This window comes from Rhineura floridana, chromosome 11 (assembly GCF_030035675.1).
Source record: "Rhineura floridana isolate rRhiFlo1 chromosome 11, rRhiFlo1.hap2, whole genome shotgun sequence".
Taxonomy (NCBI): Eukaryota; Metazoa; Chordata; class Lepidosauria; order Squamata; family Rhineuridae; genus Rhineura; species Rhineura floridana.
In genome coordinates, this window is record NC_084490.1 from 17,776,779 (window position 1) to 17,803,604 (window position 26,826).

General features: G+C 45.3%; 1 protein-coding gene across 2 annotated transcripts; it reads left to right on the plus strand.

Annotated features, from left to right (window-relative positions):
* The first annotated feature begins 371 nt into the window (after window positions 1-371).
* On the plus strand, window positions 372-22,416 carry LOC133366186 (uncharacterized). Of its 2 annotated transcripts, none has more exons than XM_061588992.1 (2): window positions 372-405; window positions 18,867-22,416. In XM_061588992.1, exons 1-2 carry the CDS (start codon window positions 394-396, stop codon window positions 20,778-20,780), a joined length of 1,926 nt encoding a protein of 641 aa, XP_061444976.1. In that variant the 5' UTR covers window positions 372-393; the 3' UTR covers window positions 20,781-22,416. The 2 variants fall into 2 exon arrangements, with proteins under 2 accessions (XP_061444976.1, XP_061444977.1); XM_061588993.1 differs by lacking the exon at window positions 372-405 and adding an exon at window positions 7,815-7,953.
* Window positions 22,417-26,826: the final 4,410 nt, after the last annotated feature.

The following is a 26,826-nucleotide window of genomic DNA, read 5'->3' on the forward strand; positions in this document are numbered from 1 at the left end:
ATCCTCCGCCACTTCCTTTAAGAAAAACATAACCTAATGTGAGATATGGCATAGATGTGGGACAGAAAGTGCCAATGCCTCTTATGTCCCCCTCATCGCCATCTCATTTAACATAGAATTTTCACATCTCCCTTGCCCCAGGGGATTCAGCAGCTGCGATTCGTTGATGAGCCATAGCTTTGTATGCAAAAAGATTCAGTTCCCAGGCATCTTCAGATGAAGGACCTCAACCTCTGTACCTGAAGAATGGAAAACAGCCAATGTCACACATTTTTTTAAAAAGGGATTAGAGCAGAGCCATGAAGGTGAAGGCCTGTTAGCTTGACATCTGTTTTGGCATTACTGGAGATAAAATTATCAAGCCTTTAGAAGTCTTGCTGAACAAGAACCATAATGTCTTCAAAGGTAAGTCACTCATCTTTCTGAGTTTTTCGAGAGTGTTAACAAGACTAGGAGAGGAGCAATCTGGTAGACAGCACATACTTTCACTTTCAAAAAGCTTTCGGTAAAGGCCTTCACCATGGTCCCTGAACAAACTCAGCAGTCATTGGGTAAGAGGAGAGGTTCTCTTAAAAAATGACATAAGAAGAGAGGTCCTCTTATAAAATGATAACTGGGGCGTTTCCAGACTGTCGCTACTTTGGAGTGGGATTCAGGAACCTCCTGGCAAATTCAGGTTGCACAATTCTGGTTGATTTGGAGCTCTTGCGCAGCAAATCTGCTTACACCCAAAATTGGTCTGTTTGCATTAAGGAAAGTGATAGGGAAATGCACTAGAAAGCGTGGGATAGCATTAGCTTGACACAATGTTGCCTAATTTCTCTGTAAACAAATCAGAATGAATGCTCAGAACTATGGTACAATACTTGGAATATTGTGTGCATCTCTGATCACCCCTTCACCCGGAGACTCTGAATTTTTGGGGTCCTCTCTGGGTCTCCGGGTGAGTCACCTTAATCTTTGGACTCTCAGCTGTCATATTTTTAAAATTAAGTTTCTAGGTGGTCTGGTTCACGAGATATACACCAAAACATCAGCCGCCAGCACCCCGCAACTTCTGTTAAATAAGATCATGGCTGGTTGCTCTAATCTCACCTTTCAGGTATGTAGCCAATAGGTGAAGTCAGGGTTGTGATTTACAAGGGATTTGTTGACCCCCAGGCAATAGCTAGAACCCACTGCAAATCCAGAAAACTGTTGTTTTTTCCTGCTTGTCTGAAAAATCTGAAACTGAGTAAGTTTATAGTTTTAACAGTAGCAAAAGTTTTTTTCTCTTTTGTGTGCAGGAATCAAACAAGTTTACATTTTCCTGGGCTGTTGAAGAGGGCAGTGTTTTGAAAACCTTCCCAATATGAAGCTTTAATTCTATACTCACTTTTCTGGGAGTAAAGCTGCAATGCTAATCCCACATACCCGGAGTAAACCCCCATTGAATTCAATAACTTTTGAGTAGACATGGTTAGGATTGTGCTGTAAACGAATGGGACTTTTGAGTGAACATAGCAAAGGATTGTGTTTGTCTTGTAAATCTTTCCTCCTCCAATCATATTTTTAAAGCAATTAGGCAGGGCTTACTTACAAATCACTGCTTCTATTATGTAGGAAACTAACACTGATTTTATTTTTTTAAGATGTTCTGCAATGACCAACTGGTTTTGACAATAAGCTATTATATGGAGTGGATGTATTTTACATCTCCAGCGTGTGTGTATATGGAGTATCCCTGTGAGGTTGCCGATTGGAAACCAAGGCAGCTCATAACAGGAAATAAATCCTTTTATAACCATAGAACCAAGTGTAAACAGTTGCAAAACAGTTTAAAGTGGCATGATTCTAAATGTTGGGTTGGGTGAGTGAAGTTCCTTATCACCTGAGGCTGCACTTTTGTGCAAGTTTCCCTGTTTGAGTAAGCCTCATTGAACATATTGGGACTTGCTTCTGAGTAAACAAACATAGGATTGTACTATAAATATCTTTACAGGTTGTGTAAATAATAAACATCTTTGACAGTCATGCTTATATAAATATTTCTTCATACTGCGTCCCAATAAGTATCTGATTTCACACTATGGTTATACATTATTTTTTCCTCCACATTTTAAGTGTGCTCTTCTTCCTTGGGTGGTCATGGTTTCCCTCTGTTGCTTTCATCCCGAGGGGCAGATTAGGCTGAGAGATGGTGAGTAGCCCATGGTCACCTTGCAAATTTTATAGCTCATTTCTATTTTAAAAAATTAATTAAAATGATTTGCATACAGGCAAAGTTTATTAAGTAGATCCACACAATATATTTAAAGCACATCCAACTCATATTTAAAGCGCATGACTTCCCCCAGAATCCTAGGAAGTATAGTTTCCCTCTCACAGTTACAGTTCCCACCACCCTTAACAAACTACAATTCCCGTGATTCTACGGTGGGATTCATGTGCTTAGAATCATAGAATCTTAGAGCTGGAAGGGGCCTATAAGGCCATCAAGTCTAATCCCCTGCTCAACACAAGAATCTAAATTAAAGCATACCAGACAGATGCCTGTCCAGATGCCTCTTGAATGCCTCCAGTGTTGGAGAGCCTACCACCTCCCTAGGGAATTGGTTCTATTGCCATACTGCTCTAACAGTTAAGAAGTTTTTCCTGATGTTCAGTCGAAATCTGGCTTCCTGTAACTTGAGTTCATTATTCTGTGTCCTGTACTCTGCAACAATCAAGAAGAGATCCTGGCCCTCTTCTGTGTGGCAACCTTTCAAGTTCTTGAAGAGTGCTATTATATCTCCCCTCAGTCTTCTCTTCTCAAGGCTAAACATGTCCATTTTTTTCAGTCTCTCTTCATAGGGCTTTGTTTCCAATCCCCTGATCATCCTCTTTGTCCTCCTCTGAACCTGTTCCAGTTTGTCTGGATCCTTCTTAAAGTGTGGTGTCCAGAAGTGGACGCAGTACTCAAGATGAGGCCTAACCAAGTGCTGAATAGAGGGGAACCAATACTTCATGGGATTTGGAATCGATACTTCTGTTAATGCATCCTAAAATAGCATTTGCCTTTTTTGCAGCCACATCACACTGTCAGCTCATATTCAGTTTGTGATCAACAACAATCCCAAGATCCTTCTCACACATAGTATTGTTGAACCAAGTACCTCCCATCTTATAACTGTGCATTTGGTTTCTTTCCCTAGGTGTAGAACTTTGCACTTATTCCTGTTAAATTTCATTCTGTTGTTTTCAGCCCAATGCTCCAACCTCTCAAGATCCCTTTGAATTTTGTTTCTGTCTTCCAAGGTATTAGCTATCCCTCCCAATTTGTATCATCTGCAAATTTGATAAGCATCCCCTGCATACAAACCATTAATAAAGATGTTGAAGAGCACTGGACCCAGACCGAGCTCTGTGATACTCTTCTGGTTACCTCCTCCCAGTTTGAGAAGGAACCATTGATAAGCACTCTTGGAATATGATTCTGTAGCCAACTGTGGATCCACCTGATAGTTGTTCCAGCCAGCCAGCTTGCTAATCAGAATATCATGGGACATTTTGTCAAAAGCTTTGCTGAAGTCGAGATATATTATGTCCATAGCATTCCCACAGTCTACCAAGGAGGTTACTCAATCAAAAAACAAGATAAGATTAGTCTGACAGAATTTGTTCTTGATAAATCCATGTTGGCTTCTAGTAATCACTGCATTGTTTTCAAGGTGCTTACAGATTGACAGCTTTATAATCTGCTCCAGAATTTTCCCAAGGATCGATGTCAGACTGACTGGTCTGTAGTTCCCAGGTTCCTCCTTTTTGCCCTTTTTGAAGATTGGGAAATTAGCCCTCTTCCATTCACCCATCCTCCACAATTTCACGAAGATAATAGACAGAGAGTTCTTCAGCCAGTTCCTTCAGTACTCTATAAGGCCCTGGAGATTTGAACTCATTTAAAGTGATTAAGTATCCCTTGACCATTTGTCTATCAATCTCAAGTTGCAACCCTGCCCATTCAAATTCTCATTTCCCAGGAGGATCATAGATCCTCTTTTGGGAGAAGACTAAGTAGAAATTGAGCACTTCTGCCTTTTCTTTGTTATCTGTTATCATTTTGCCATCTTCACTGAGTAGCTATACCACCATTTCCTTTCTCTGTCTTTACCATGGATGTATCTGAAGAAAGCTTTTTTGTTGCTTTTGGCATCTCTCACTAACCTCAGCTCATTCTCTGCTTTAACCTTCCTGACGCCATCTCTGCAATTCCATGCTACCTGTCTGTACTCTTGCTTTGTGGCCTGGCCTTCCTTCCATTTCCTGTATGCGTCCTTTTTTGTTTTCAGGTCATCTGTAAGCTTTCTGTGAAACCACATTGGCTTCTTCTGCTGTCTTCCCTCTTTTTTCCTTGATGGAACTATTTGCTATTGTGCCTTTAGAATTTCCTCTTTTAGAAACTCCCACCCAACTTGGACTCCTTTTCTCATTAGAGTTGCTTGCCACTGATTCAAATTTCCTTCAAATGTGTGTTGAATGTGCTTTAAATGAATGGTGTGGATCTGTCCTAGGTACAGAGCTTGGAAAAGTTACTTTTTAAAACTACAACTCCCATCAGCCCCAGCCAGCATGGCCACTGGATTGGGCTGATGGGAGTTGTAGTTCAAAAAAGTAACTTTTCCTAGCTCTGCCTAGGTATGATGTGCATTCATTAGTGAATTGAAAAGAACAATCTTGATGCTTTTCTAAACAGGGGAAGGGCTGTAGCTCAGTGGTAGGGCACATGCTTTGCATGCAAAGATCCAAAATTCAATCTCTGGAAAAGACTATTGCCTGAAATCCTGGAGAGCCAATGCTAGTCCATGTCATCAGTATTGAGCTAGATGGTACCAAATGGACTGAGTCGGCATAAGAAAGATTCTTTGTTCCTAAAAGAGGAAAGAGACCCAATGGCCACAGTGACTCCAAGATTTATTTATGTATTTTATTTACAACAATTATATATCACTTTATTAGAAAAAAACCTCAAAGCAGTTTACAGAAGGACTTAAACAATAAAATTATTGGCAAAAACAGTTAAAGACAGGTATGTAAAAACATTCAAAATAATAAAACCAACAATGTGTTAAAAACAGATAAAAACATAATAGCTTCTACATGCCTGGGTAGGCTTACCTAAACAAAAATATTTTTAGCAGATGCTGAAAAGAGTACAGTGAAGGCATCTGCCTAATGTCAATAGGCAATGAGAGTGGAGAATGAGAGTGGAGTAGAAGACAGATCAGCACATGCACACACATAAACACCAGCCCCTCCTGCAAGCATCTGCAGGCGTGCATGATGGGGGGAAGACCTCAACTGCCGCAGCATCTTGGAGAGTGAGATTGGGGGGGCAGAGTGTAGGTAGAAGAAAGGAAGGGACGCTGGCACACCCTCTTAGCCTCAGAGATGAGGGGCAAGCAATCCTGAGCTTCCTCACTGCTCCTTGGCTCTGTCAGGCCTGAAGGCGAGATCTTGGCGGCCTCACAAATAAGGATAATTTTTAAAAGGAGATGGCAGTGAATCAGGAGCCAAGAAAAGCAGACAGGCTGGCTGCCAGGAGGGAAGGATGAAAGCAGCCTTTCCTTGCAGCCTTGCTTCTTTTTTGCTTCACAAAAAAGCCCTCTCCTCTCGTTCTGACTAAGGGCGTCAGCAGCAGCAGCAGTGCAAGGAGACGGGAGTTGGTGATAGTAATCCCCTCTTTTTCCTGGTAGCTCCTCAGCCTCCTTTGGCATCTGCCACGTGTTTTATAGGCAGATGCCTGCCCTTAGTGCACCTGAAAGACGCTCTGGCGCTTCAGCAAAAGGCCTCCCCTCTCGTTTGGAGCAAGGGGGAGGTGTCATCTGCAGTGGCAGTGGGGAGCAGACAGCATCCAGGGAATGAAGCCCTTTAAAAAGAAAATAATTTCTTTACTGTTTGCGGCCCCCTCTGGATTACTTTGCGGCCCCCAGGTTGGAAACCACTGTACTAAACCACACATGGGGAACCTCATGTGTACTTCCAGGTGTTATTGGACTACATCTCCTACCATCCTCTGACTGTTGACTATGCTGACAGAGGCTGATGGGACCTGGAGTCCAATCACACTTGGAGCGCCACAGGTTCCCAGTCCCTGAACATAATGTTTTAATGTTCTGGGCGGGTCTTTATTGTGGGATCACTTCTCCTCTTGCATGCGTGCATTTTCACTGCACCTCATGCATGCATGCATTTTTTTGCAGTGTCCACATGATGTCATAAAATATCAGCATGTGTTCCCCCCTTTTAATTCAAATTAATCCACAGAAATCCATTTTTTTTAAAAAAAAATTGCTAACCATCTGTTTACAATATCTGAATCACCCATTTGCAACATTAAGCCCCTGTGACTTTGGACACATCCTAAAAGCCTGCTTAAATATGCAGGTTTTTAAAGCCCACCTGCACATGGAGAGAATTGAAGCTTCATGGAGACCCCCAGGAGGGCATTCTACAGTTTTGGTGTCACTACTGAAAAAGCCCTGCTGCTTGTGCCTGCCTGCTTTACCTCGGATGGTGACAGGACACAGAGCAGAGCCTCTCTGAAGCTGATTATAGGGCGTAGGCATGTTTAGAGGGGAGAATGTACAGTGTGCTACTGATCCCCTAAAATAAGGTCCACACAGAAATGCCTTTCATAAGACAAGTAGGATGGGAACGGGAAGGGAAGTCTTGGTGAAGGAGGAATGAAGCAGCTGGACTGGCATCAGCACCTGGCACACTTGGGCACTACTGGGGACCCAATGCCCTCCCCAGAGCTTGGAAAAGTTACTTTTTTGAACTACAACTCACATCAGCCCAATCCAGTGGCCATGCTGGCTGGAGCTGATAGGAGTTGTAGTTTTAAAAAGTAACTTTTCCAAGCTCTGGCCCTCACAGGACCCACTACTCACATCTAGCTCTAACTGCCATTTTGATTTTCCACTGTGCCCCCAATTTAGCATCACTGTGTAGGGCATTGCGGGAAGCTAAAATGGTGCCCCCCACACCCAGCATTCTGAGCTGTTCAAAGCACTACTGCTGCCTTCAACTGTTGGGTCAGCCCATCAGAGTCTACCAATGGATGAGGGATCTACTAGAGAGCACTTTACCCAAGGCCCCCTCAAAGCCAGAGCAGACCCTGGGTCGCTGTGAGCATAGAAACGGGGAAGGACTGTTACAGCGATCTACAGGGCCGGCCCTACCATTTAGCAAGGTGAAGGAGGTTGCTTCAGGCAGCAAAATTTAGGGGGATAGACGCTGCTGTCAAGAACCGATGCCGGAATTGGGCAGTGAGACTTTTAAAAAGTGTTGACCATAGCACGGGAGAGTTTTTTGTGCTTTGCTTCAGGCCACAAAATGGTTTAAGCTAGCACTTGGCATTCCAAGTTTGCAATAGAAGTGGATGTTGGGACAGAGTCAAAGGAAGAAAGAGGGAGGCCTTGATTCTCTGGGAAATGGTGGGATTTTCCCCTTGTCTTTGGGATTTTCCAGAGCTGTCAATTTTTTCTTCCTTGTAAAGCATGAGAGGCTTGGGGCAGAGTTTTTGCGGCTTGCTCTGTGTATGCAAGAGGCGCCTTTGCAAAATATCCTAGGATGTAGTCTCCTCCATGCAGCAGCTAATCACCCGGACGAACAGGGCAGGCTTCTGTTTTATCGTAACACCCTGGGATGCCCTGTGGGTGGCTGTGGAACGTATTGGCAGCAGAACTGAGGCTACCTGGCTGGGGAAGGATCTGTGTGAGCGGGGAGTGACTCAGTATATTGTCAGCCAGTGTCACGCGTCAGCACCTTTATCTCTGCTCTCGTCTGGCTGACAGGTTGTGTGGCAGCCTCCAAACTGGGATACATACTCCAGGATTCAGGATCCAGGATCGGCTGTGCTGTGGCAGGCGGGACAGGACTCTAAAACAGGTTGAATGAAAGAAGAAGGGGAAACCCAGATAGTCAGGATATCAGGTATGGAGGACAGAGACCCAAAAAACACAGATCACTGGGATCAAGGAGTTGACTTGGTGCACATGTCTGTTTTCTGAGAAATAAAACAAGTGGAGTAACTTGTGGATGGTACCACTCCATGGCAGGTTAGAGTTACTTGGCGCAAGAAAACTCAGAACATGAGGACTATGTGTATGGCTGAAGGACATGAAATGGCAGAGAAGTACTTGGGAGGGGAGGATCGGAGAATGAAAGAACATTGAAGGTAGCAGATGAAAGCTTAGGAGAATTCCACAACATTTATTCATTGATTTACACTTTTTAAGGTCTCCAAGGCAGATTACACATGAAAACTTTTTTTTTTTAAATCCAACAAAATCTTACAAAAATATCCCCTAAATGACTGGTGGAAGGGGAGAGAAGCAGAGTTTTAACTATATCACAGTGCAGCCTAAAGAGGGGGCATACAAATATCCAGCAGAGGGTATCAGCCTTGTGTTTGCTGCTCCCCCGAGTAGATCCTCAAAGGGAACCATACCCTTTGATGTTTCCCCTTGGGGGCAACCGTCTTCCTGTGACACGGATCCAATCTACATTAGTGTTATTCTAACATGGTGCTGTTACTTGCTTGCTCGTGTTAGTCACATGATACACCTGCTTATACTGCTGCTGCTGACCCTTTACTCCACAGTGTTTCAGATGGCTTTTTTGCTTATTGTGTTTTCCTTGTGCTTTTGATCTCCAACTGCTTGCTATTATTGGCGGCAGTGGCTTTAATACTGCAGAATCGGTTGGCACCCTTTCTTCGCAGCGGTAGCAGGTGGTGGTGGTGGCGCAGGCAGAGCAGCCTTGCTTACCTGTCTTCCCAACGCCAAGTGTCACAGTCAGTTCCTGAGAGTGGTGGAGGAGCAAAGTGTACGAAGTGAGGCACAGTGGTGCAGATAACCTGGCACTCTTGCTGCCATGCCTGCCCCTCGCTGCGTTTTCTGTGCCTCCCCTTCTTAGGAACCAGCAGCAGTGCTCGGCTTTGGAGAGACAGATAAATAATGCTGTTGTGCCTGTGCTGTCCGCTCATTGCTACTGCTTCCCAGCTTTCTCCCACACCCCTTCTTTAGCCTTTAACCCAAAGTAAGAGTGAATCTGGGGGGAAGGAAGTTTTATCCTCAATCGTACTCTCAGTGACTGGATGGTCATCATATTTTATCCTCCATTTTACTCTTAATGGCTAGATGGTCATCATATTATTATTTTTTGGATGGTACTTATTGGTGTGGACCTGTGCATCTGTCCTTCCGCAAAACCTTCACTTTTCATACGTAAGCATGCTGCTGTGTAATCCTGTTCATAATTCTGCCCTTTAATGTTAATTGTAAACTACTTTTGGAACCAATGTTGGCTGAAAAGCAGGATGGGTGGGATGGATGGATTAAAAGATAAACAAGAAACAAGCAAACTTCAAGTGTAGGCTAAGCCTTTTTCCAGAGTTAATTTCCACACTCCTCTATCCAATTGCCCTCCTCCTTCTCCTCTGCCTCTTTGGTTGCTGCCCCCTCCTCTTTCTTCTTCTTAAGGGCAGGAAAGTGCCAAGATGGAGCTGAGCTTGTGGATTGCTTACAGGCTTCCTCAAGTAGCAAGATCATAGTCCAAATCATGCCACCCTCGAGCAACTGCTGAAAGAAACATCTTGGAAGTTTTCGCCCTCTGTCAAGGATGGGGAACCACCAGTAGATCTCCACATATTGCTGGACTCCACCTTCCATCAGCCCCAGCCAGCACAGCCAATGGTCAGGGAGGATGGGAGTTGTAGTCCAAGAACATCTGGAGGACCAAAGGTTCCTCCTCACTCTCTGCCCACTGCTATTGACAGAGATTGAAGCTACAACATTTATCATTCAAATGTAACATTTGTGTGCCTCCCCTCCCAAATGGAACACTTTGCTGTTCTAAGAACAAAAGTATATAAAGCAAACCCTGTTGAATCACGCCAAGAGGGCACCTTGACCACATTCACCCCATACATTGCAGAGGCAGCATGCTTCTGAAAACCAGTTGCTGGAAGCCTCAGCAGGGGAGGGTGTTCTTGCACTCGGGTCCTGCTTGCGGGCTTCCCCCAGGCACCTGGTTGGCCACTGTGAGAACAGGATGCTGGACTAGATGGGCCACTGGCCTGATCCAGCAGGCTCTTCTTATGTTCTTATGTACATTATTCCACTATTATTCCAATGTAAGCAGTGATGGCGTCCCCCAAAGAATCCTGGGAAGGGTAGTTTGCTAAGGGTGCTAAGAGTTGTTAGAAGACCCTTATTCCCCTCACAGAGCTACAGTTCCCTGAGAAGAGGAACTCACTGTTGAACCACTCCAAAATAGGAGAATAGGGACTTCCTAACACTCTCAGCACCCATCACAAACTACACTTCCCAGGATTCTTCGGGGGAAGCCATGAATGCTTAAAGTGGAATAATACAGTGGAATAAATGTATGGTGTGAATATGGCCCTAGCCTAGCATCTTGTTTCACACTGCCCAGCTTCCTGAATAGCCACCAGCCAGATGTTTCCCAGATGCCCAAGGGCATTCTCCCCTTCAGTGCTGTCCCCACCAACAACTGTTATTCAGTGGTACCCTATCTTGAAACCTGAAGGATCTACATAGCCATCCTGGCTGCTGTCAGCCATTTCTGCTCTCCTCCTCCATGGATTTGCCTAATCTCCTTTTAAAGCCAACTAAGCTAGTGGTCATCCCCACAACCCCGTGACGTGAAAGCAAATTCTATCTCTTCATTAAGTGTTATGCAAAAAAGTACTTTCTTTTGTCTGCCCTCCTAAATCAACTGCCAGTTAGTTTTTTTGGTGTAATCCTGTGAACGCCATTGTTAGCCCTTGATCGTTTTTGGTCACCATTTCCTGCGGCTTTTCTCAATTTTACAATACCTTTTTGAGATGGGGAACAGCTAGAACTGTGCACAGTATTCCAAGGAAAGCCACACCATAGAATCTTTCTTTCTTTCTTTCTTTCTTTCTTTCTTTCTTTCTTTCTTTCTTTCTTTCTTTCTTTCTTTCTTTCTTTCTTTTTTTCTTTCTTTCATTCATTCATTCATTCATTCATTTATAGCCAGTTCATACAATATAACATGGCAGTGCAAAACAATATATGCAATAAAATGTTGTTGTTGTTATGTGCCTTCAAGTCAATCACGACTTATGGCAATTCTATGAATCAGCAACCTCCAAGAGCATCTTTCATGAACCACCCTGTTCAGATCTTGTAAGTTCAGGTCTGTGGGTTCCTTTATGGAATCAGTTCACCTCTTGTTGGCCTTCCCCTTTTTCTACTCCCTTCTGTTTTTCCCAGCATTATTGTCTTTTATAGTGAAATAAAATATTAAACACCATAAAAACAGTAAAAAAAAACAACCCAACACCTATAATTTAAATGACTGGTTGATCAAAAACTTGAAACAGATACCTTGGGCTATCTACATAAAAAGGTCTTCAAGAGACTCATGAAAATCAAAAGCGAGGCTGCCTGTTGAATCTCTGCTGGAAAACTGTTCCATAGAATGGGGCAGGCAACGCTAAATGCCCAACTCCTAGCAGAGGCCAGTTGGGCCTCTGTAACATGGGAGACAACTAGCAGCACTCCTCCAGATGATCTCAGGGATTGAGCTGGGATATATATGTATGGGTTGCCAGGGCTGTGCCCATTGGCACCATGCAGCACCCACAGAGGCCTTTCCTGGCTAGTGCCCACAAGGCCTCCTCTTGTTACTGAAATTAGGCTTGAAAGAAGTCTTCTATTTTAGTCAATAAAAGGCTTCTTTAAAGTCTGACGTTGGTGCAGGGGAAATGCCGGTGTGTGTGTGTGTGGTAGGGATGGAAAAAGCCATCAGTTTTGGTTCTCCCAGTTTTTCATCTTTCCATTGTTAAATTCAGTTCTCCACATTTCTGCTGCAATTTGTAGAGATTTTTTTTTAAATCCTCACAAAAATTCTCCAGCATTTTAGTGCAAGTTTCTCCTAATATTTTTGTAGGCAGTTTTGACTAATGCACACATTTTTGCAAGCAATTGCTCATCATATAATGCATTTTTGTATGTTATTGTCACTCATAAATTCATTTTTGTGTATATGCATCTTGGTTGATACTGGAGAACTGCATTGCCAAATTTGAAGAACTGCAAATTGCAAGGATGGCTGTGTTTTGGGTCTCATATTGTTTCAAAAAGTGCAAATTTGATAGCTTTGGCTTGAAATTTATTTATTATTTTATTTATTAAATTTATATCCCACCCTTCCTCATAGAAGGAGCCCAGGGTGGCAATGCTAACTGAATCAAACTTTTCACCCATCCCTAGCATCCCTAGGGAGATTGTGATGTTCCTATATTAATGTATATATGGTAAGTGTTGTTGTTTTAGAAGATACATGGTAAGTGGAGTGAAAGAGGGGGAGTGAATGGGCAGTAGAATGCGAGATGATTGGCTGAGTGTTTAAAATGGCTGAATGTATAAAAGGAAGAGTGAGAGTGGAATAGGGGGGGAGAAGAGAAAGAGTGGATTGCTTGGTGGGGTTTAGAGAGTTGTTTACCAGGAGGGAGGTGGAGTTCGGATTAGTATTGAGTAAAACCATATGCTTATGTGCCTTAAGAAGAAATCTTGTTAATCTTGTTAGTTTTGTTATCTGTAATAAATACTTAATTTGGTTTACCAAAGGCCTGATCTTGGCTGGGGTTTCACAGACCAGAAGGGAGGGTACGGTAATGACCAAGGCTGAAGGGGAACTGTAACAAATGGTGGCAGCGGTGAAGAGAATAACAATACCAGTATTCAGAGTCTCTGGGAATACTAGTATTGGGACGTTACTGGTGGTTGCCTAGCAGGGGGATCTGTTGAGATCTGTGCTAGAGCGGATAGGTAAACCATAAGAGAGTGCGGTCCGGACTGGTGGAGTCCCTGGTGGTGCCTAGAGACAGGCAGTAACCACGAGCAGGTAGGAACCTGACAGGGAGAGCCAGGGAAGAACGCATCACAGAGATCATCTTCTTCCCAGCCGTGTTCCCCCTGCACTGAAAACAACCCCCGCATTTCAGTTAGGCTTGAAAGAACCCTTCTGTTGTAGGCAGTCAAGGAAAGGCTTTTTTCAAGCCTGATTGCAAAGGGAAGAGGAACAATTCTGAGGTCACAACTGGGGAGGTTTTAACTTAACCTTCTCAACTGTGACACACACTCCTCCTGAAATCTCCACACACACTACAAGTAGGTTTGAGGGGCTTAACTGGGGTGTGTGTGTAATATCTTCCTGGAGATTGCAGCTGGGGAAGAAAGTTTAAAACACCAGCAACACTCTCCAGGAAGATTTGATTGATTGATTGATTGATTGATTGATTGGTTGGTTGATTGATTGATTGGTTGATGTATAGCCCACCCTTCCTCCCAAAGGAGGCCAGGGCAAGAAGATCACATATACCCAATTAGGCTTAAAAATTGCTGGCTGGGGTGGGGAGTGTACATGAGTATAGTTGTGGTGCGTGCATGTGTGCAGTTGCGGTGTGTGTGATTGTGGTGCATGTTTGCGCTGTGTGTGTGCATAGTGCCCCCAACACATTCTCCAGTTTGTAAATGTGTCCAGGGGCCCAAAACAATCTAGCAACCCCTGAATTATATTGCATTTTTTTATTCGCATCTCTAATAATCCATAGCATGAAAATTGCCTTTTTTTCACAGCTGCCATACATTGAGTCAACATTTTCATTTCACTATCCACCAGTTCAGCCTTCATCTGTATTTCAGTTTATATATGTGAACATTCCTCCGAAAAAAATGATGCATAATTTTACATTTACCTATAGGGATGTTATTTGACTCTTCCCCAGCCCTGTCACCCTGACTGGAGATAACCTTTGGGGACTCTTTGCAGTCTGGTTGAGTTTTTCAGCATCCTGAATAAATTGGTGTCATGTGGCAGCCAATGCAAATTTGTTACATCAAAGTAGATAGTCAACCAATGTACGATCATGCTAGCTTTTATTTCCTTCCTAGTAAGGGAGTCCAGGATTTAAATTGAATCAGTTATTGAATGCAGGTATTTGATTTATATGTTAATAGTTTGACCTGCACAGTACTCACCTTCAGGGCAGGGTGAGGTGCAAATGGAAGCAAATAAATAGAATACCATGTTAGTGATTGAAAGATTCCAGTGTTGGGATGAGACTAGTGAAGAAATGCAGGGAGGCAAGTCAGGAGGAAAGAATATGAGGATGTGAAAATGTACTACTGAAGAAATATAAGAGCGGTGAAAACTTCCAAAGACACTTCTGTCGGATCTGGCTTCCTTTGGATAGGAGGGAGCCTGAAACATTGGGCTCCTTTGTCATATTTGCATTACATACACATACAGATCATACACAGAGGCAGATCTACTATCACCTGTACCTAGAAAGAGATCCAATATCCCAAGGTTTCAGCTTCAGTAGAGTCAAGCCAACTCCACTCTCTCTCTCTCTCTCTCTCTCTCTCTCTCTCTCTCTCTCTCTCTCACACACACACACACACACACACACACACACACACACACACACAACGCACACTCATGCACACACCTGCCCAGTGCCCCCTTTCCTCAGCAGAGAGAGTGTCACCTGATGGGGAATTCATTCAGAAACACAGGGCACTTCCAGCCAACCTTCTTATTAAGCATTTATCCTGATCTGTTTCCCAGGAGACTAGACAACGCCTGCTATTTAATGAGCATTCATTCTAATTTGTTGGCGAGAAGGTTAGATGATGTTGCATCAAAGCAAGTGTCCTCCCACGTTTTCCAGTGCATTTCCCCATCACTTTCCTCAAAGCAAAAAGTCCACCCTTTTGGGGAATTTCCTGCTCTGTGATTGAACCTCCCCTGAAAATAGTCACAGTCTGGAAGCTCTGGGCAGAGAGGTTCCCAACTATCAGGAAACCCTTCTCCTTACTATTAGCTCCCATGGAGCAAACCCTGAGCAATCCTTCTGGACAGGAAACCCTTCTCCTATGTTGTGCTGCAGCCAACTCAGAAGGGACAGGAAGGGGGGAGGCATGAGTTTCAGGCACCTCCGCAGCCAGAAGAAGCAGAGTTGGGGATTGTTGTGTCTGAGCAGGATCGTGCGGGAGGGGGGCAGCCTGCTCTCCAGCCAGTTCACCGCCCCCAGTTGATGCAGAGAACTTGTGGGGGGAAGCTTCAGAGTCAGTGCCAGCTCCTCCTTTACCAAGCAGTTCCCAGGAGGATTCCAGTGTGGCACCGCCCCCTGACCTCGAGCCTGTTGCTCAGGAGCAGGTGTCTTCAGATGAGCTGTTGGATGCGCGTCGAGAAACGGACAGGGCAAAGACAGGAATTATGAAGGAGTCAGAGATTACGTTCGAAAACATTTCCTATATAAGCCTGCCGCTCCCAGTGGGGGGTCGTTGAGTCAACTTCCTTCACACGCTGCAGAGCATGTCTAGAGTATAGTTAGGGATTCTAGTGAGTTAGCGTAGGGTTTCCTATGAAGCGCAATGCCTTTGATGTATCCATTACTCTAATAAAATGAGATTTACTTGCACACACACTCCAGCCTCATTCTTTCAGCTCTGGACGGGACATCCTATTAGTTCCCATGGATGAAACCTTGAGCAATCCTTCTGGACAATTACCCAGCAATTTCCTGAAGAAAGGAATGGCCTGGCAGCAGTTGTAAGGCTGCTGTTAAAAGCAGGTAAACAGGTCTGGCCCTGCCTTGCAAAGACGGGAAGTGACCTGGTTCAGGTGGCCCATGAGGGGGGAAGCAGGTGGAGGCGGGAACTGATGGCTGAACAACACAGCAAGACTTTGTAAAGCGCTGGCCTTAGCTGTGCTTCAGGCTACCAAGTGCACTGGGTGGGGACTGTGAGTAAATCAGAAAAAGCAGGAGAAGGGGACGGAAGGAACGAGCAGGAATGAAGGAAAGTGTGAAAAGGAGAGAATGACCATGAGAGTAAATAAAAGAATAAACAGGAGGAGGAGGGGGAAGGAAAGGACTCTAGGTTGTCAAGCTTGAATCACTGCAGGATATGAGGCTGGCTGTGGTAGCTGGTGACTCCATGTCAGTGGGGCAGTGGAATCCGCTCCAGGTTTTAGTCTGTACTTTCTTCAGCACCTTGGACAGCTCCTTGAAAGTTCGAGCTAAAACCTGGAGCAGATTCCACTGCCCCACAGACATGGAGCCACCAGCCACCACCGGAGGCTGGAATCCTTCAGAAATGGTTTTCAGAAGTTGTTTCCTAACCAAGAGTGAAGCTGAGGTTTCACTCTGGAAAGGAGCAGGGAGAAGCAGAGAGGTCAGGGGAACAAGCAGGCTGGGGACAGAAGGGCAGAAGTTAGTGAACCAGACAGGTAAGGCCTAAACTAGAGATGCTTCCCACCGTTGGCTAATAAATGGGCAACCTATAGAGCAGGTAACATCTTTCAGATATTTAGGTGTGACACTGCACTCATCAGGAACTTGGCGAATCCATGCAAAGAACGTCACTGCCAATGCCCAAAGGAGTGCAAAGGCGCTCCTTTCCTTGTATTACTCTAGAGGGGGTCAGTTCATCCCAGCAGCCATTCAGGTCTTTACTGCTAAAGCCATCGCCCATGCTATATGGCTCACAAATAAGTGTTTATGATAACTATGCCCCTTTTGAAATTGTTCAAACCAAGTTTCTGAGAGCTATCCTTGGCATTCCATCCTGTGTCCCCCACCCCTATTTTATGGCTAGAAGTTGGGCTCACTACGATAGAAGCCCGTATATGGACATGTAAATTTAAATTTTGGCTAAAAATGTTGCTTGCCCCTGTGGGATTGGCTCCTTATACATTAACTGACGCCTTTCAGTCAAAGTGGAGAAAGTCCTTAACCACTAAATTATTAAGCTTAGGGTTTTCTCCTTCTATGATTCCTGCGCTAGGTTACCCCAAAGCAAAAATGTGCATCCTGCAACGAATCTTCGATATGGAATTTCAAAGCCATTTAGCTTTGGCAGCAGCCTATCCTGACGTTAGGTCCAACACGAGGCCATTTCTTCCCGCTCACTACTTAGACACGCTGACCACCCCCAAATTTAGGAAAGCGTTTACGTTAGCCAAATTTAACATCTTGCCCTCGGCGCTGTTGGATGGCAGGTTTTAAAAAATTCCTTACGCTGAGCGGACGTGCCCCTGTGAGGAGGGGGCTGTAGAGACTGTAGGCCATGTTTTATTGTACTGTTCATTTTATCGCAATCACCGGTCTGTTTTAATTACCCCAATTTTACAAAATATTCCTGGCAGAGATGAGGCATTTTATGTGGAATACCTTCTTTCTGATAAAACTCCCCAAGTATCAGTGAAGGTTGCCAGCTTTTGTGCTGCCGCCATTCTCTGCAGAAGAACATTGATAACCCCACAGTCTATATAAAACTTAGACCTGGTCCTAGACAGAGTCTGTCAGAAAATTTTTAATGCAACTTGTTTATTTTAAAAATGTATATTTGCTTGCTGGTCTATGACCATAATAAAGTTATTTATTTATTTATTTATAGAGATGCTTCCAGACTGTCACTGTTTTGGGCTGGGATTAGGGATGGTGGGGAATTCAGTCAAAAACAGAAACAGAAGTGGAAATTGCCAATGTTCACTTATTCGTCCCATGTCCGAAAGAAGAAATCAATCCAGCGAATATGACTGGTATTTGCCGCTGTTGTTGCTTGCAGTCCACAAATCATATATATTCATATATGGGCTCCTGCTGGGAGGAAGGGCGGGATAGAAATCAAATAATAAATAAATAAATAAATAAAACTGATTACATTCCGCCCGCCCCCCCTTTTCTTTGTATGAAGTGAATGGATTGGATTAATGTAATGACAGCATAATTTAGGTAAATGAAGCAATTAATTATGTAATTTTGCCACAGTGGAGAGCAAGATGAATAATGTAGTTTTTGGCAGAAGACAAATTGCAGTGGAACAGAAATAGTATTGCATGTGATTAATATAAAGCAGAACGGAAAATGATGCCTTTGTACATCCCTAGATGGGATTCAGATTCATGGCAAATTCAGATTGTAGAGTTAGTTGATTAGAACATCTTGCGCAACAACTCATTTATTATTTGATTTATATCCCGCCCTTCCTCCCAGCAGGAATGGTCAATGGGTCATCTGGAAGTGCCCTAGGCTGGTACTCAGATCTGACATGGATTTATAACCAGCCGAAGTCAGGGAGAGCTGTGGGTGAAATATTGAGGATTAGACAAATTGATGGGTTCACAAGTGGGAAGAGTTGCTGTTGTCCTCAGGTCCCATTGGTGGGCTTCCCTTTGGTAGCATCTGGTTGGCCACTGTGAGCGCAGGATCCTGAACTAGATGGGCTATTGGCTTGATCCAGCAGGCTCATCTCGTCTTCTTACATTCTTAAATCATCCTGGAGGCTGAGATAGAAAGTTCTGTCCTTTCCCCCTCCACCTGTAGCCTAGTTTGGCTTACCTCAAAGGGCACAAGCATACTGATTAAACTGGGGTGGGTGGGTATGTGGGCAAGATGCCCTCAGGGCGCCGCTCTCCCTGAGTAAGTCCACCTCCTCCTGGCCACTGTCACCCCGGCCATTCTTTTGCCCTGAGCCCAACTTGACCAACACAGAGAAGGAAAGGTCAAAGCAGGTGTAGGCCAATGCTTCCCCTCCTTGCTCATGCTGTTGCTTGCATAGGAACAGGAAGTGATGGCAAGGAGGGGCAGCAGTAGAGCAAATGGCTTTGGAAGTAGGCAGTGGGCCCCTACTGTGGAGTAAGCCTTAGCAAGTGCCCGATGGTACCAAACCCTGGTGCTGGCCCTGAGCAGATTTCCAGTATAGGTCCTGCCTTAGGCCTAACTTCTTCTTTTTTCTGTCCCTACTCCCCACCCCACCCCACCCCACCCCATCTCTCCACAGATGTCCATCATCCTTTCGGGTCTTATCCATCTCTTTCGCCCATTGCTTGCCTCCCTCTCCGGCGCACTCGACTGCGAGGGCTTGGTCCCATGGTACTTCCTGTTGGGCCTCCGCATCGTGGCCATCTTCTTTGCCAATGGCCCCTGGGACACAATCAGAGAGGATGTGGCCTGCAACTACCTTGAGCCCCTTCACGACAGGTCACGGGAGTTCTGCACGGCCCTGTGCCACAACCAACACTTCCCGATATCCATTGCAGCTACGTGGGGGCTGGTGTTCATGGCGTTGCTTCTTCTCGTGGGGCTCATGCGGCTCACCAGCCCCAGAAGAAGAAAAAAGAGGAAGAGGGAGAAAGAGGATAAAGACAAAGGGGAAGGGTTGGCAATTGTTGCCACGGCAACCCATGGCGGCAGTCCTGACATATCGACCATCTATGATGTTGGGCGCCACAATCTGCCAATGCGGTATGGCAACAGTAGATACCACTATGACCACCCCCGCAACCATCACCGTGACCACCACCGTGACCGCCATCTCCACCATCCCCGACATCCTCACTATGCCCACTGGGAAGATTGGCATGGAGCCCATGGGGCCCCCATGGCTAAAGAGCATGGCTCTGACATGAGCTATGGCACATGTGAAGCAAGAGGATATGGCATGTCTGTTCACCCTGGGCACATTAGCCAAACCAAAATGCCTGAGCACTGCTATGACATGGGTCAGCCTAAAATGAGTGTAGGCCCAAGGGAGACTAGGCAAACCGAGATGGCTACACATCACGATCACACGAGGCAAACCACAGTTGTGCCCTATTGTGGGGAAACGGAGCCATCCAATTTACCCGCTGTGTGTGCCCCCCTTCCCATTAGCAGCTCACCTTATAAAGGCAACATGGCCCCTAAGTGTTGGCCATGTGACGAATGCAATGAGCCCCTCCAGCGGAGACACATGGACCCTCAAGAATCTGGTGAATCAACTGATTATGGGTATGCTAAAAGACACTTTGGCCAAGGTAAGATGGTTCCAAGATACTGTGAAGATGGCAAATATAGTATGGCAACGAAATGCAAGCCAGTCACTGAGGGAAACACGGGCCATATTGCTGCCCACCCCTGGGCGGATGACAAGGCAAACATGGCCATCAAACGCAGGCTGGTTCAGGGCACTAAGATGCACAACAAACACCATGTGACTTTTGACGCCACAAGCAGGAGCGATATGGGCTTTGGAAGCAGTGTGTGCCCCCAGCCATGGACATCTGAGGAATCCAACTGCAGGCCCATCAGTGGGGCGAAAATGGTGTCCGGACCAAGCATGGCTGCCGGACCAATGTTGTGTTGTCATGGCAATGCAGCCTGCACATGCACTGAGGCTGACCCATATCACATGACCCCCTGCTGTGAACCTCAGTGTGAACCCAGTTGCTGTGCCGAGACTACCCACCATGACGGGCACAGAGAATCCTCTGCTGGACCAAAGGAGAGAGGCAGGTTTTCCATCACTAAAATCTGTGGTGTACCCCTCTTTGATGTCTGGGTGGCGCTTACCCTAGCTATGGAGATCTGTTATCTCTGTTCCATTATTCTCATCCAGCTGCCTAAGCTTTGGGGTCGGTCGTGGATGTGCTCCTCGGAGGCTGCCAGCTGCCCCCAACCTATAGAATGCGCGGTGAAAGGGCGGGCTGAAAAACGGGTGGCGCTATGGGGGCTGGCTTTCACCTCCATCCTTTTCATCATAGCATGCAGTGGCTACTTTCACCTACGGATGTGCTGGAACAAGAGGTGCCGCCGAATGTGCAGTGAGAAAGAAGAGGAAAAGCATGAAGAAGTGTGTGCCGAAGAGACTGAGCATGAAGGGCGAGTGCTCAGGGGGGATGTAGAAAGTTGCAACGAAGAGAATGCAGGGGTGTAGTCATCCAGGGGCTTGAGGGGGGCTCTTAGGCCCCTTACTAGTTTGAGAGCCAGGTCCCAGCAGGGTCCCTATGTCTCCAGCATCCTACGAGCCAATCAGCATGAAAGGGGAGTGTGTTGGCCACTGAAAAGAGTCTTCCAGCATGCTTCCTTCTCCCTTCCTGCTGATGGGAGCCAATCAGAATGAACGGAGGTGAGTTAACTACTGAGAAGACTCTTCTCAGTAGCCAGCACACTCCCTTTTCACACAAATTGGCTCCTAGGGACATCTGTTGTTGTGGGAGAAGGCATTAACAAGCATCTCATTCTCAGCCTGGCAGCAAAAAAGGTGGGGGAGAAGAAAGATGTGTGGTTTTGTTCCGGCCCAAAGCCAGGACTAAGAGAGGAGGAGGAAAAGATAAATAATACGTTTGGGGCTGGAGAGGAGCCTCTGTGTGTGGGGTGTGTGTGTGTGTGTGTGTGTGTGTGCGCACGCGCTTGTGCGCTGCAAGGTGAAATGGAAATGAATATGCCTAAGAACGTGTGTGTGGTGTAGCCAACACCAGAGCTTAGGATCAGGAATTTCCATGCCTAAATTTCCTCCTGAAACTCATAAGCTCTGTCCAAAGGCAGTTACTCTGAGTCTTAGTATGGCAGCTAAGAAGAGAAACTCAGCAAAGGAAGTTCCTTATCATACAGTTTAATGATGAGGATGTTGATAAAAAACTGCCTGTGTGGGCTAAAACCCGTCTTTTTCCAATATTCTGGTAAGTGTGCAAGGAGGAGGGGGTGACTCAGGGAGATGGGGGTGGGAAAATCCTTACCTTTTAGAAGGTGACAAAGACCAAAAGGTTACAAGTTTCTATGCTAGATGAGTGCCTGGCCTGCTTAAGGAGTGTGAATTCCTTAATTAAGAAAAAAGCAGGCTTTGTCTTAGTCCAGCAGCAAAAAAACCCCCAGAAAAAAAGAGTGCCTGTGTACCCAGCAGTTTTTTAAAAGTTTGTTTTTCTTTATCGCTGTAGGGCTTTCTGAGTCAGTTACACAGGCCCCGGTGAGTGTCAAATTGCAAGCCAGCTTTTATTAGTTCCCATGTCAAAAAGCCAAGATAAGTTGTTGGGAGAATTCTGTAATTGCAGAAGAGACAATGAATCCTGACGATAGCATCCCATCTACATCATCAAGCAATTTGGTAGCAGCAAGAGATAAGCATGTAGACATTGAATTCAGTAATTCAAGCAATATCTCTGACAGTAATAAAAGACAGTCAAATGGTGACAGTGATAGAGAAGCAGAAAAGTATTTCCAAGCCTGGCCGGATTCGATAATCTTAGAAGGTTGTATAATCTTAGAAGGGGTGTGGCTGTGAGGAGGCATAGCTGTGAGTATCCTGAAGGGACCCTGCACTTCTGAATTTGCCACTACACTACTGGAATAGGACTGAGAAGATGGTGCAAGGCCAAGTCAACCATTTCAGACCTCAGGTGCTGCTGAGGTTAAGGAAGAGGGCTCGGAAGACTCAGAGCCAGTGAGGTGTAGTCTAGGAATGGGATCAGCACTTTGGTGTCAGTTTGATTTTTGCTCCGTTGAACTTCCTTTCAGTACTACTTCATCAGGGATCAATGTTCGTTATTTGCTATAAATACTGATTTGTGTTTCCCCCCCCCTGCAAAAAAAAGATAATAATATCAGTTTTTTAAAAAATATATAATTTTTCTTAGATTTTTTAAAGATATCAATATTTTAAATGAAACATCAATATTAATATATATATATTGAGGGAAATATCAATATTAATGACCATATTGTGAGAAAAATATTGATATTAATATTGATATTTTTGAGGCATTTTTTAAAAAAAAAAAATCTGTTTCAGCTGTGGAAATCCACTAGAAAAAAACCAATCAGCGGGGACGAAAAACCAAACCAAACCAAATAAATAGGAAACCTGGTGTCAAATTCATATTTTGCGAAATTGGAGCGCATCCCTAGTATAGTCGTAGCAGATGTTAATAGCAGGAGAGGAGATTAGGCACTAAGGCAGAGACAAGATCAGTTGTGGTTTTCAGTCATGGCTGGTGCCCATTGTGACAGGGAGCGGAGAAGCCAGGGAGAGCAACAGTAAGTGGAGCCAGACCTGCTTGGTTGGAAGGAGGCAGGCAGGCAGGCAGGCAGGTGGGGGCTAGCTGTGGGCAGACTAAGGCTAGTGGGGCCCTAATGGCCATTGATCGTTATATATGTGTGCCATGCATTCATACAAGGGCTGTGTGGTGCTTTGTGTCTCTCCCTCCTCCACTAACACAGGGAGGCCAGGGTCTCCAGAACAAACCATGCAAAACGTGAATATGTTCTCATCGGGAACCATTTATTTGGCTGCCTTAAACCTGAGTCTTCAGAGGCTGTAGGTGTCTGGTAGGAACTGAGGTGGCAGAGAGTACAAGACAGAAGGGTACACAGAAGAAGAGATGAGCATGGTGTACCATGGGAAAGGAACTGTAGCGAGGCAGAGAATGACGTGTGTGTGTGTGTGTGTGTGTGTGCAGGCAGAGAATTGACATTTATTCATTGATTCTTGTAAGCCCTGCTCAATTCACCTGTTTTCTGACTGTTGCCAAAACCTGCCCACATGCTTCAAGCCACAGCCATAAGGACTAGCGAAAAAGAGGAAAGCAAGCTGTGAACTTCAGGCCAACCAACTCTACATTACATCCCACACAGCTCCTGAACTACATATCTCAAAACTACATATCTCAAAACCAGATTCTTTACGAATGTAGAAGACTTGTATTTGCTGATGACAGACAAACTTCTCTAACCATTTATCACTGCCACTGCTGTGAAGCTCAACGTTTGCTTGATTTTATTGAGCCATTCTTGGTGATAAACAATGCTATAAATGTATTTTACTTTCATGCTTTTTCTTTGTTTAAAAGGTATTTCAGGATAGAGCTTTTCATGACAGCTGAGACTTGTTCAGCCAGTGAGGAATGCCAATTAGTCGACAGAGATTCTTGTGTTAGATGAGGGTGGTTTCACTAGACAGTTTATAAAATTAAAGAGGCTTACATGGGTCTGATGAATGTTAACTTAGTGAGATTGCTATTCATAAAGCAAGATGCTTTTAAAGCCATTTCAACCCCCCATCTCTAGCAAATTACCCATAATAACTCCAAGTTTTCCTCTTCATATCTGTAATCAAAGGAATATAATTTGGATGATGTTCAGAAGAATAAATAGAAAGAGCACAGGCACAGAGGTAAGGACAGTTCATTCCATTTCTTTTAAAACCACAGCATAATTAGTTTAATTAGCCTTGAGGCAATACTGAGTTCAAGGTAGGAGTTACAACTTTAGTGGAAGAGCAATCAAGAGGTTAGGAACACAACAACCATGCTGCAATAGTGCCCCACCTCAGCCTGTAATAAGGCTAGGTGGTGGAGCCTCCATGATATATGGGGAGAAATAACCCCAGAGTTCCTTTGTTTAGGGTCCCTGACCCAGGGAACCAGGTCTTCTCCCATACACCCATACACTACCAACCAGTTTCCATCACAGAAGACCTTGGCACAAGGCCATTGTCAAACTAATTTTATACAAGATAATCAGCATGAGGAGAGATTAGATCAAGTAATTCAGGTGTCCTGAATGCCATCGTTATTTTCTTTGGGATGAAGCGTTATTATTAAAATAGTTTTACATCTTCGTTGGCGTTTATGGCCAACAGCATGGAAGACTTTGTACTTTTACTAATGTATTACTAATTTTGCTTCAGAAAAAATGACAGGGTAGCAAAGGAGACAAGGGCTGAGTAACTACTCAGGCTTGCGCTTTACTACAATGCCAAAAAGACAATTTAGAACCTCCTCTCACATATTGCATCTCCACCTCTCTGCTTGGCACCCCAGCATCGCCCAGAGAAACGTTCTTGAGTCCCCAGAGGTTGTTGGACTACAACACCCATCATTCCCCAGCCAGCTAGTCAGGGATTATGGGAGTTGTAGTCCAACTATATATGGGGAACCAAGGTTGAAGAACGCTAGCCTACAGAACCTCCAGTTCCTCAGAGCACTGAGGCATTTCATCAAATGAGACTCTTGTGAGATGCTGAGGGACTCAACTAAATGCATGCTAGCCCAATACTGTTGCTCTGGCAACACCCCGATTGCTAGCACTATCAGATGACCTTTCTTGAAACTGCACTGTAGCTGCAGCAGTGATTACATCTGAAGGCACACAGAGAGGTCTGCCCATGGTTGATGGCCTATCTGTTCAAGTTAGCAAGGCTCCAGTCTACCCAAATGCCAGCTCCAGGCCCTGAGAGGGTTCCTTCCTAGACATTTAAGAGTGAGATACAAGAGAAAACCCCGTAAGGTTTTGACTGCAACTCAGGGCCGGCCCCAGGCATACCGGGGCCCTTGGATACCTGCCTGCCCTGGGCCCCTGCACTCCCCTTCCGCGATCCGTGGAACTTAAGCATCCGCAGACCGCAAGACAGCTTCCATGCCTCCTGCCATCCCCACGCCATCCCCACGCTTCACCTACCTTTCCGGGTTTTTTTGCGGTGCATGCAGGTTTGCCATCAATCAAGATGGTGGCCGAGGTTTCTCTAAGGCAGTGTTTCTCAACTGGTGTGCCTCCAGATGTTGTTGGACCACAATTCCCATCTTTCCTGACCATTGGCAATGCTGGCTGAGGCTGATGGGAGTTGTGGTCCAACAACATCTGGAGGTGCACCGGTTGAGAAACACTGCCCTAAGGGGCTGAATCCACTGCCGCCATCTTGATTGATGGCAGCAATGCGTGCATGTAGCATGCAACCAAGATGGCAGCAGAGGTTTCAGCCCCTTAAGGAAACCTCGGCCGCCATCTTGATTGATGGCAAATCTGTGCGCCGCAAAAAAACCCAGAAAGGTAGGTAAAGCGGGGGGATAGCGGTCCATGGATGCTTCTGCGGGTCACGGAAGGAGAGCGGAGGGCCCTCTGTAGCTCCAGGGGCCCTCGGGCCAGTGCCCCACCTGGCCGCCATTTAGAACCGGCCCTGACTGCAAGCAAAACTTTTTCACCTACCCCCCTTGTATTCCTTTTCATTTAAAGAATAGACCGCCCCTTACCCCCGCCCCACTACGGATGTGAATGGGGAAGGCACGAGGAGACAAGGCTGCTTATGTTGTATCTAAATTGATCCTAGGCAGCAAACACCACAAACATGTATATTTTCCAGGGTGATCTACACATCTAACTGCCAAATGCAAGACCAGAGGTGGGGAACCTCAGGCCTGGGGGCCAAATGTGAGGCCCTCTAGGCCACACCCCTCTCTAACCCTGCTTTGCACTCCGTGGTTTTGCCTAGCTGGAATGAGGCCTTGAACTCTGAACATGCCTCTCGTCTGGACGGAGGATAGAAGGGGAATATGTGAGTGTGGTCACATCTACACCATACATTTAAAGCACTCTTATACCACTTTAACAGTCATACCTTTCCCCCAAAGACTTCTGGGAACTGTCATTTGTTAAGAGTGTTGGGAATTGTAGCTCTGTGAGGAGTAAAGTACAGTTCCCAGGATTTTTGGGGGGAAGCCATGACTGTTAAAGTGGTATACGAGCGCTTTAAATGTATAGTGTGGATGTGACTTGTGTATAGAAACTAGCCTACTGTCCAAAGGTAAACTTTTTATGTGTTGCTTTGCCCAGTTTTCCCACTGGGTCTGCAGTCACCAATGGCATGTGGCCCTCAGAAAGCTGCCTAGAAGGGAATGTGGCCCTCCGCCTGAAAAAAGATTTGCCACCCCTAAAACTCCGAAATGATAGAATTCAGCACAGACTGGCCAAGTTGTTTGATCTGTTTCTGAAGAAAGAATTGGATCTACCTAGATACTATGTACAAATTCAGGACACCTCAGCAGTGGTTATAGAAGGTAAGAAAACAGGTCCTTTGAAGTGGCAGCTCTGTGGGGAAAGCCCATAGCTCAGAGATAGACATGCTTTGATGTAGAAGGTTTCAGAGTCAACACCTGGCATCTCCAGGTAAAAGACTCTCAAGTATCGGAAAGACTTCTGCTGGGAAAGACCTT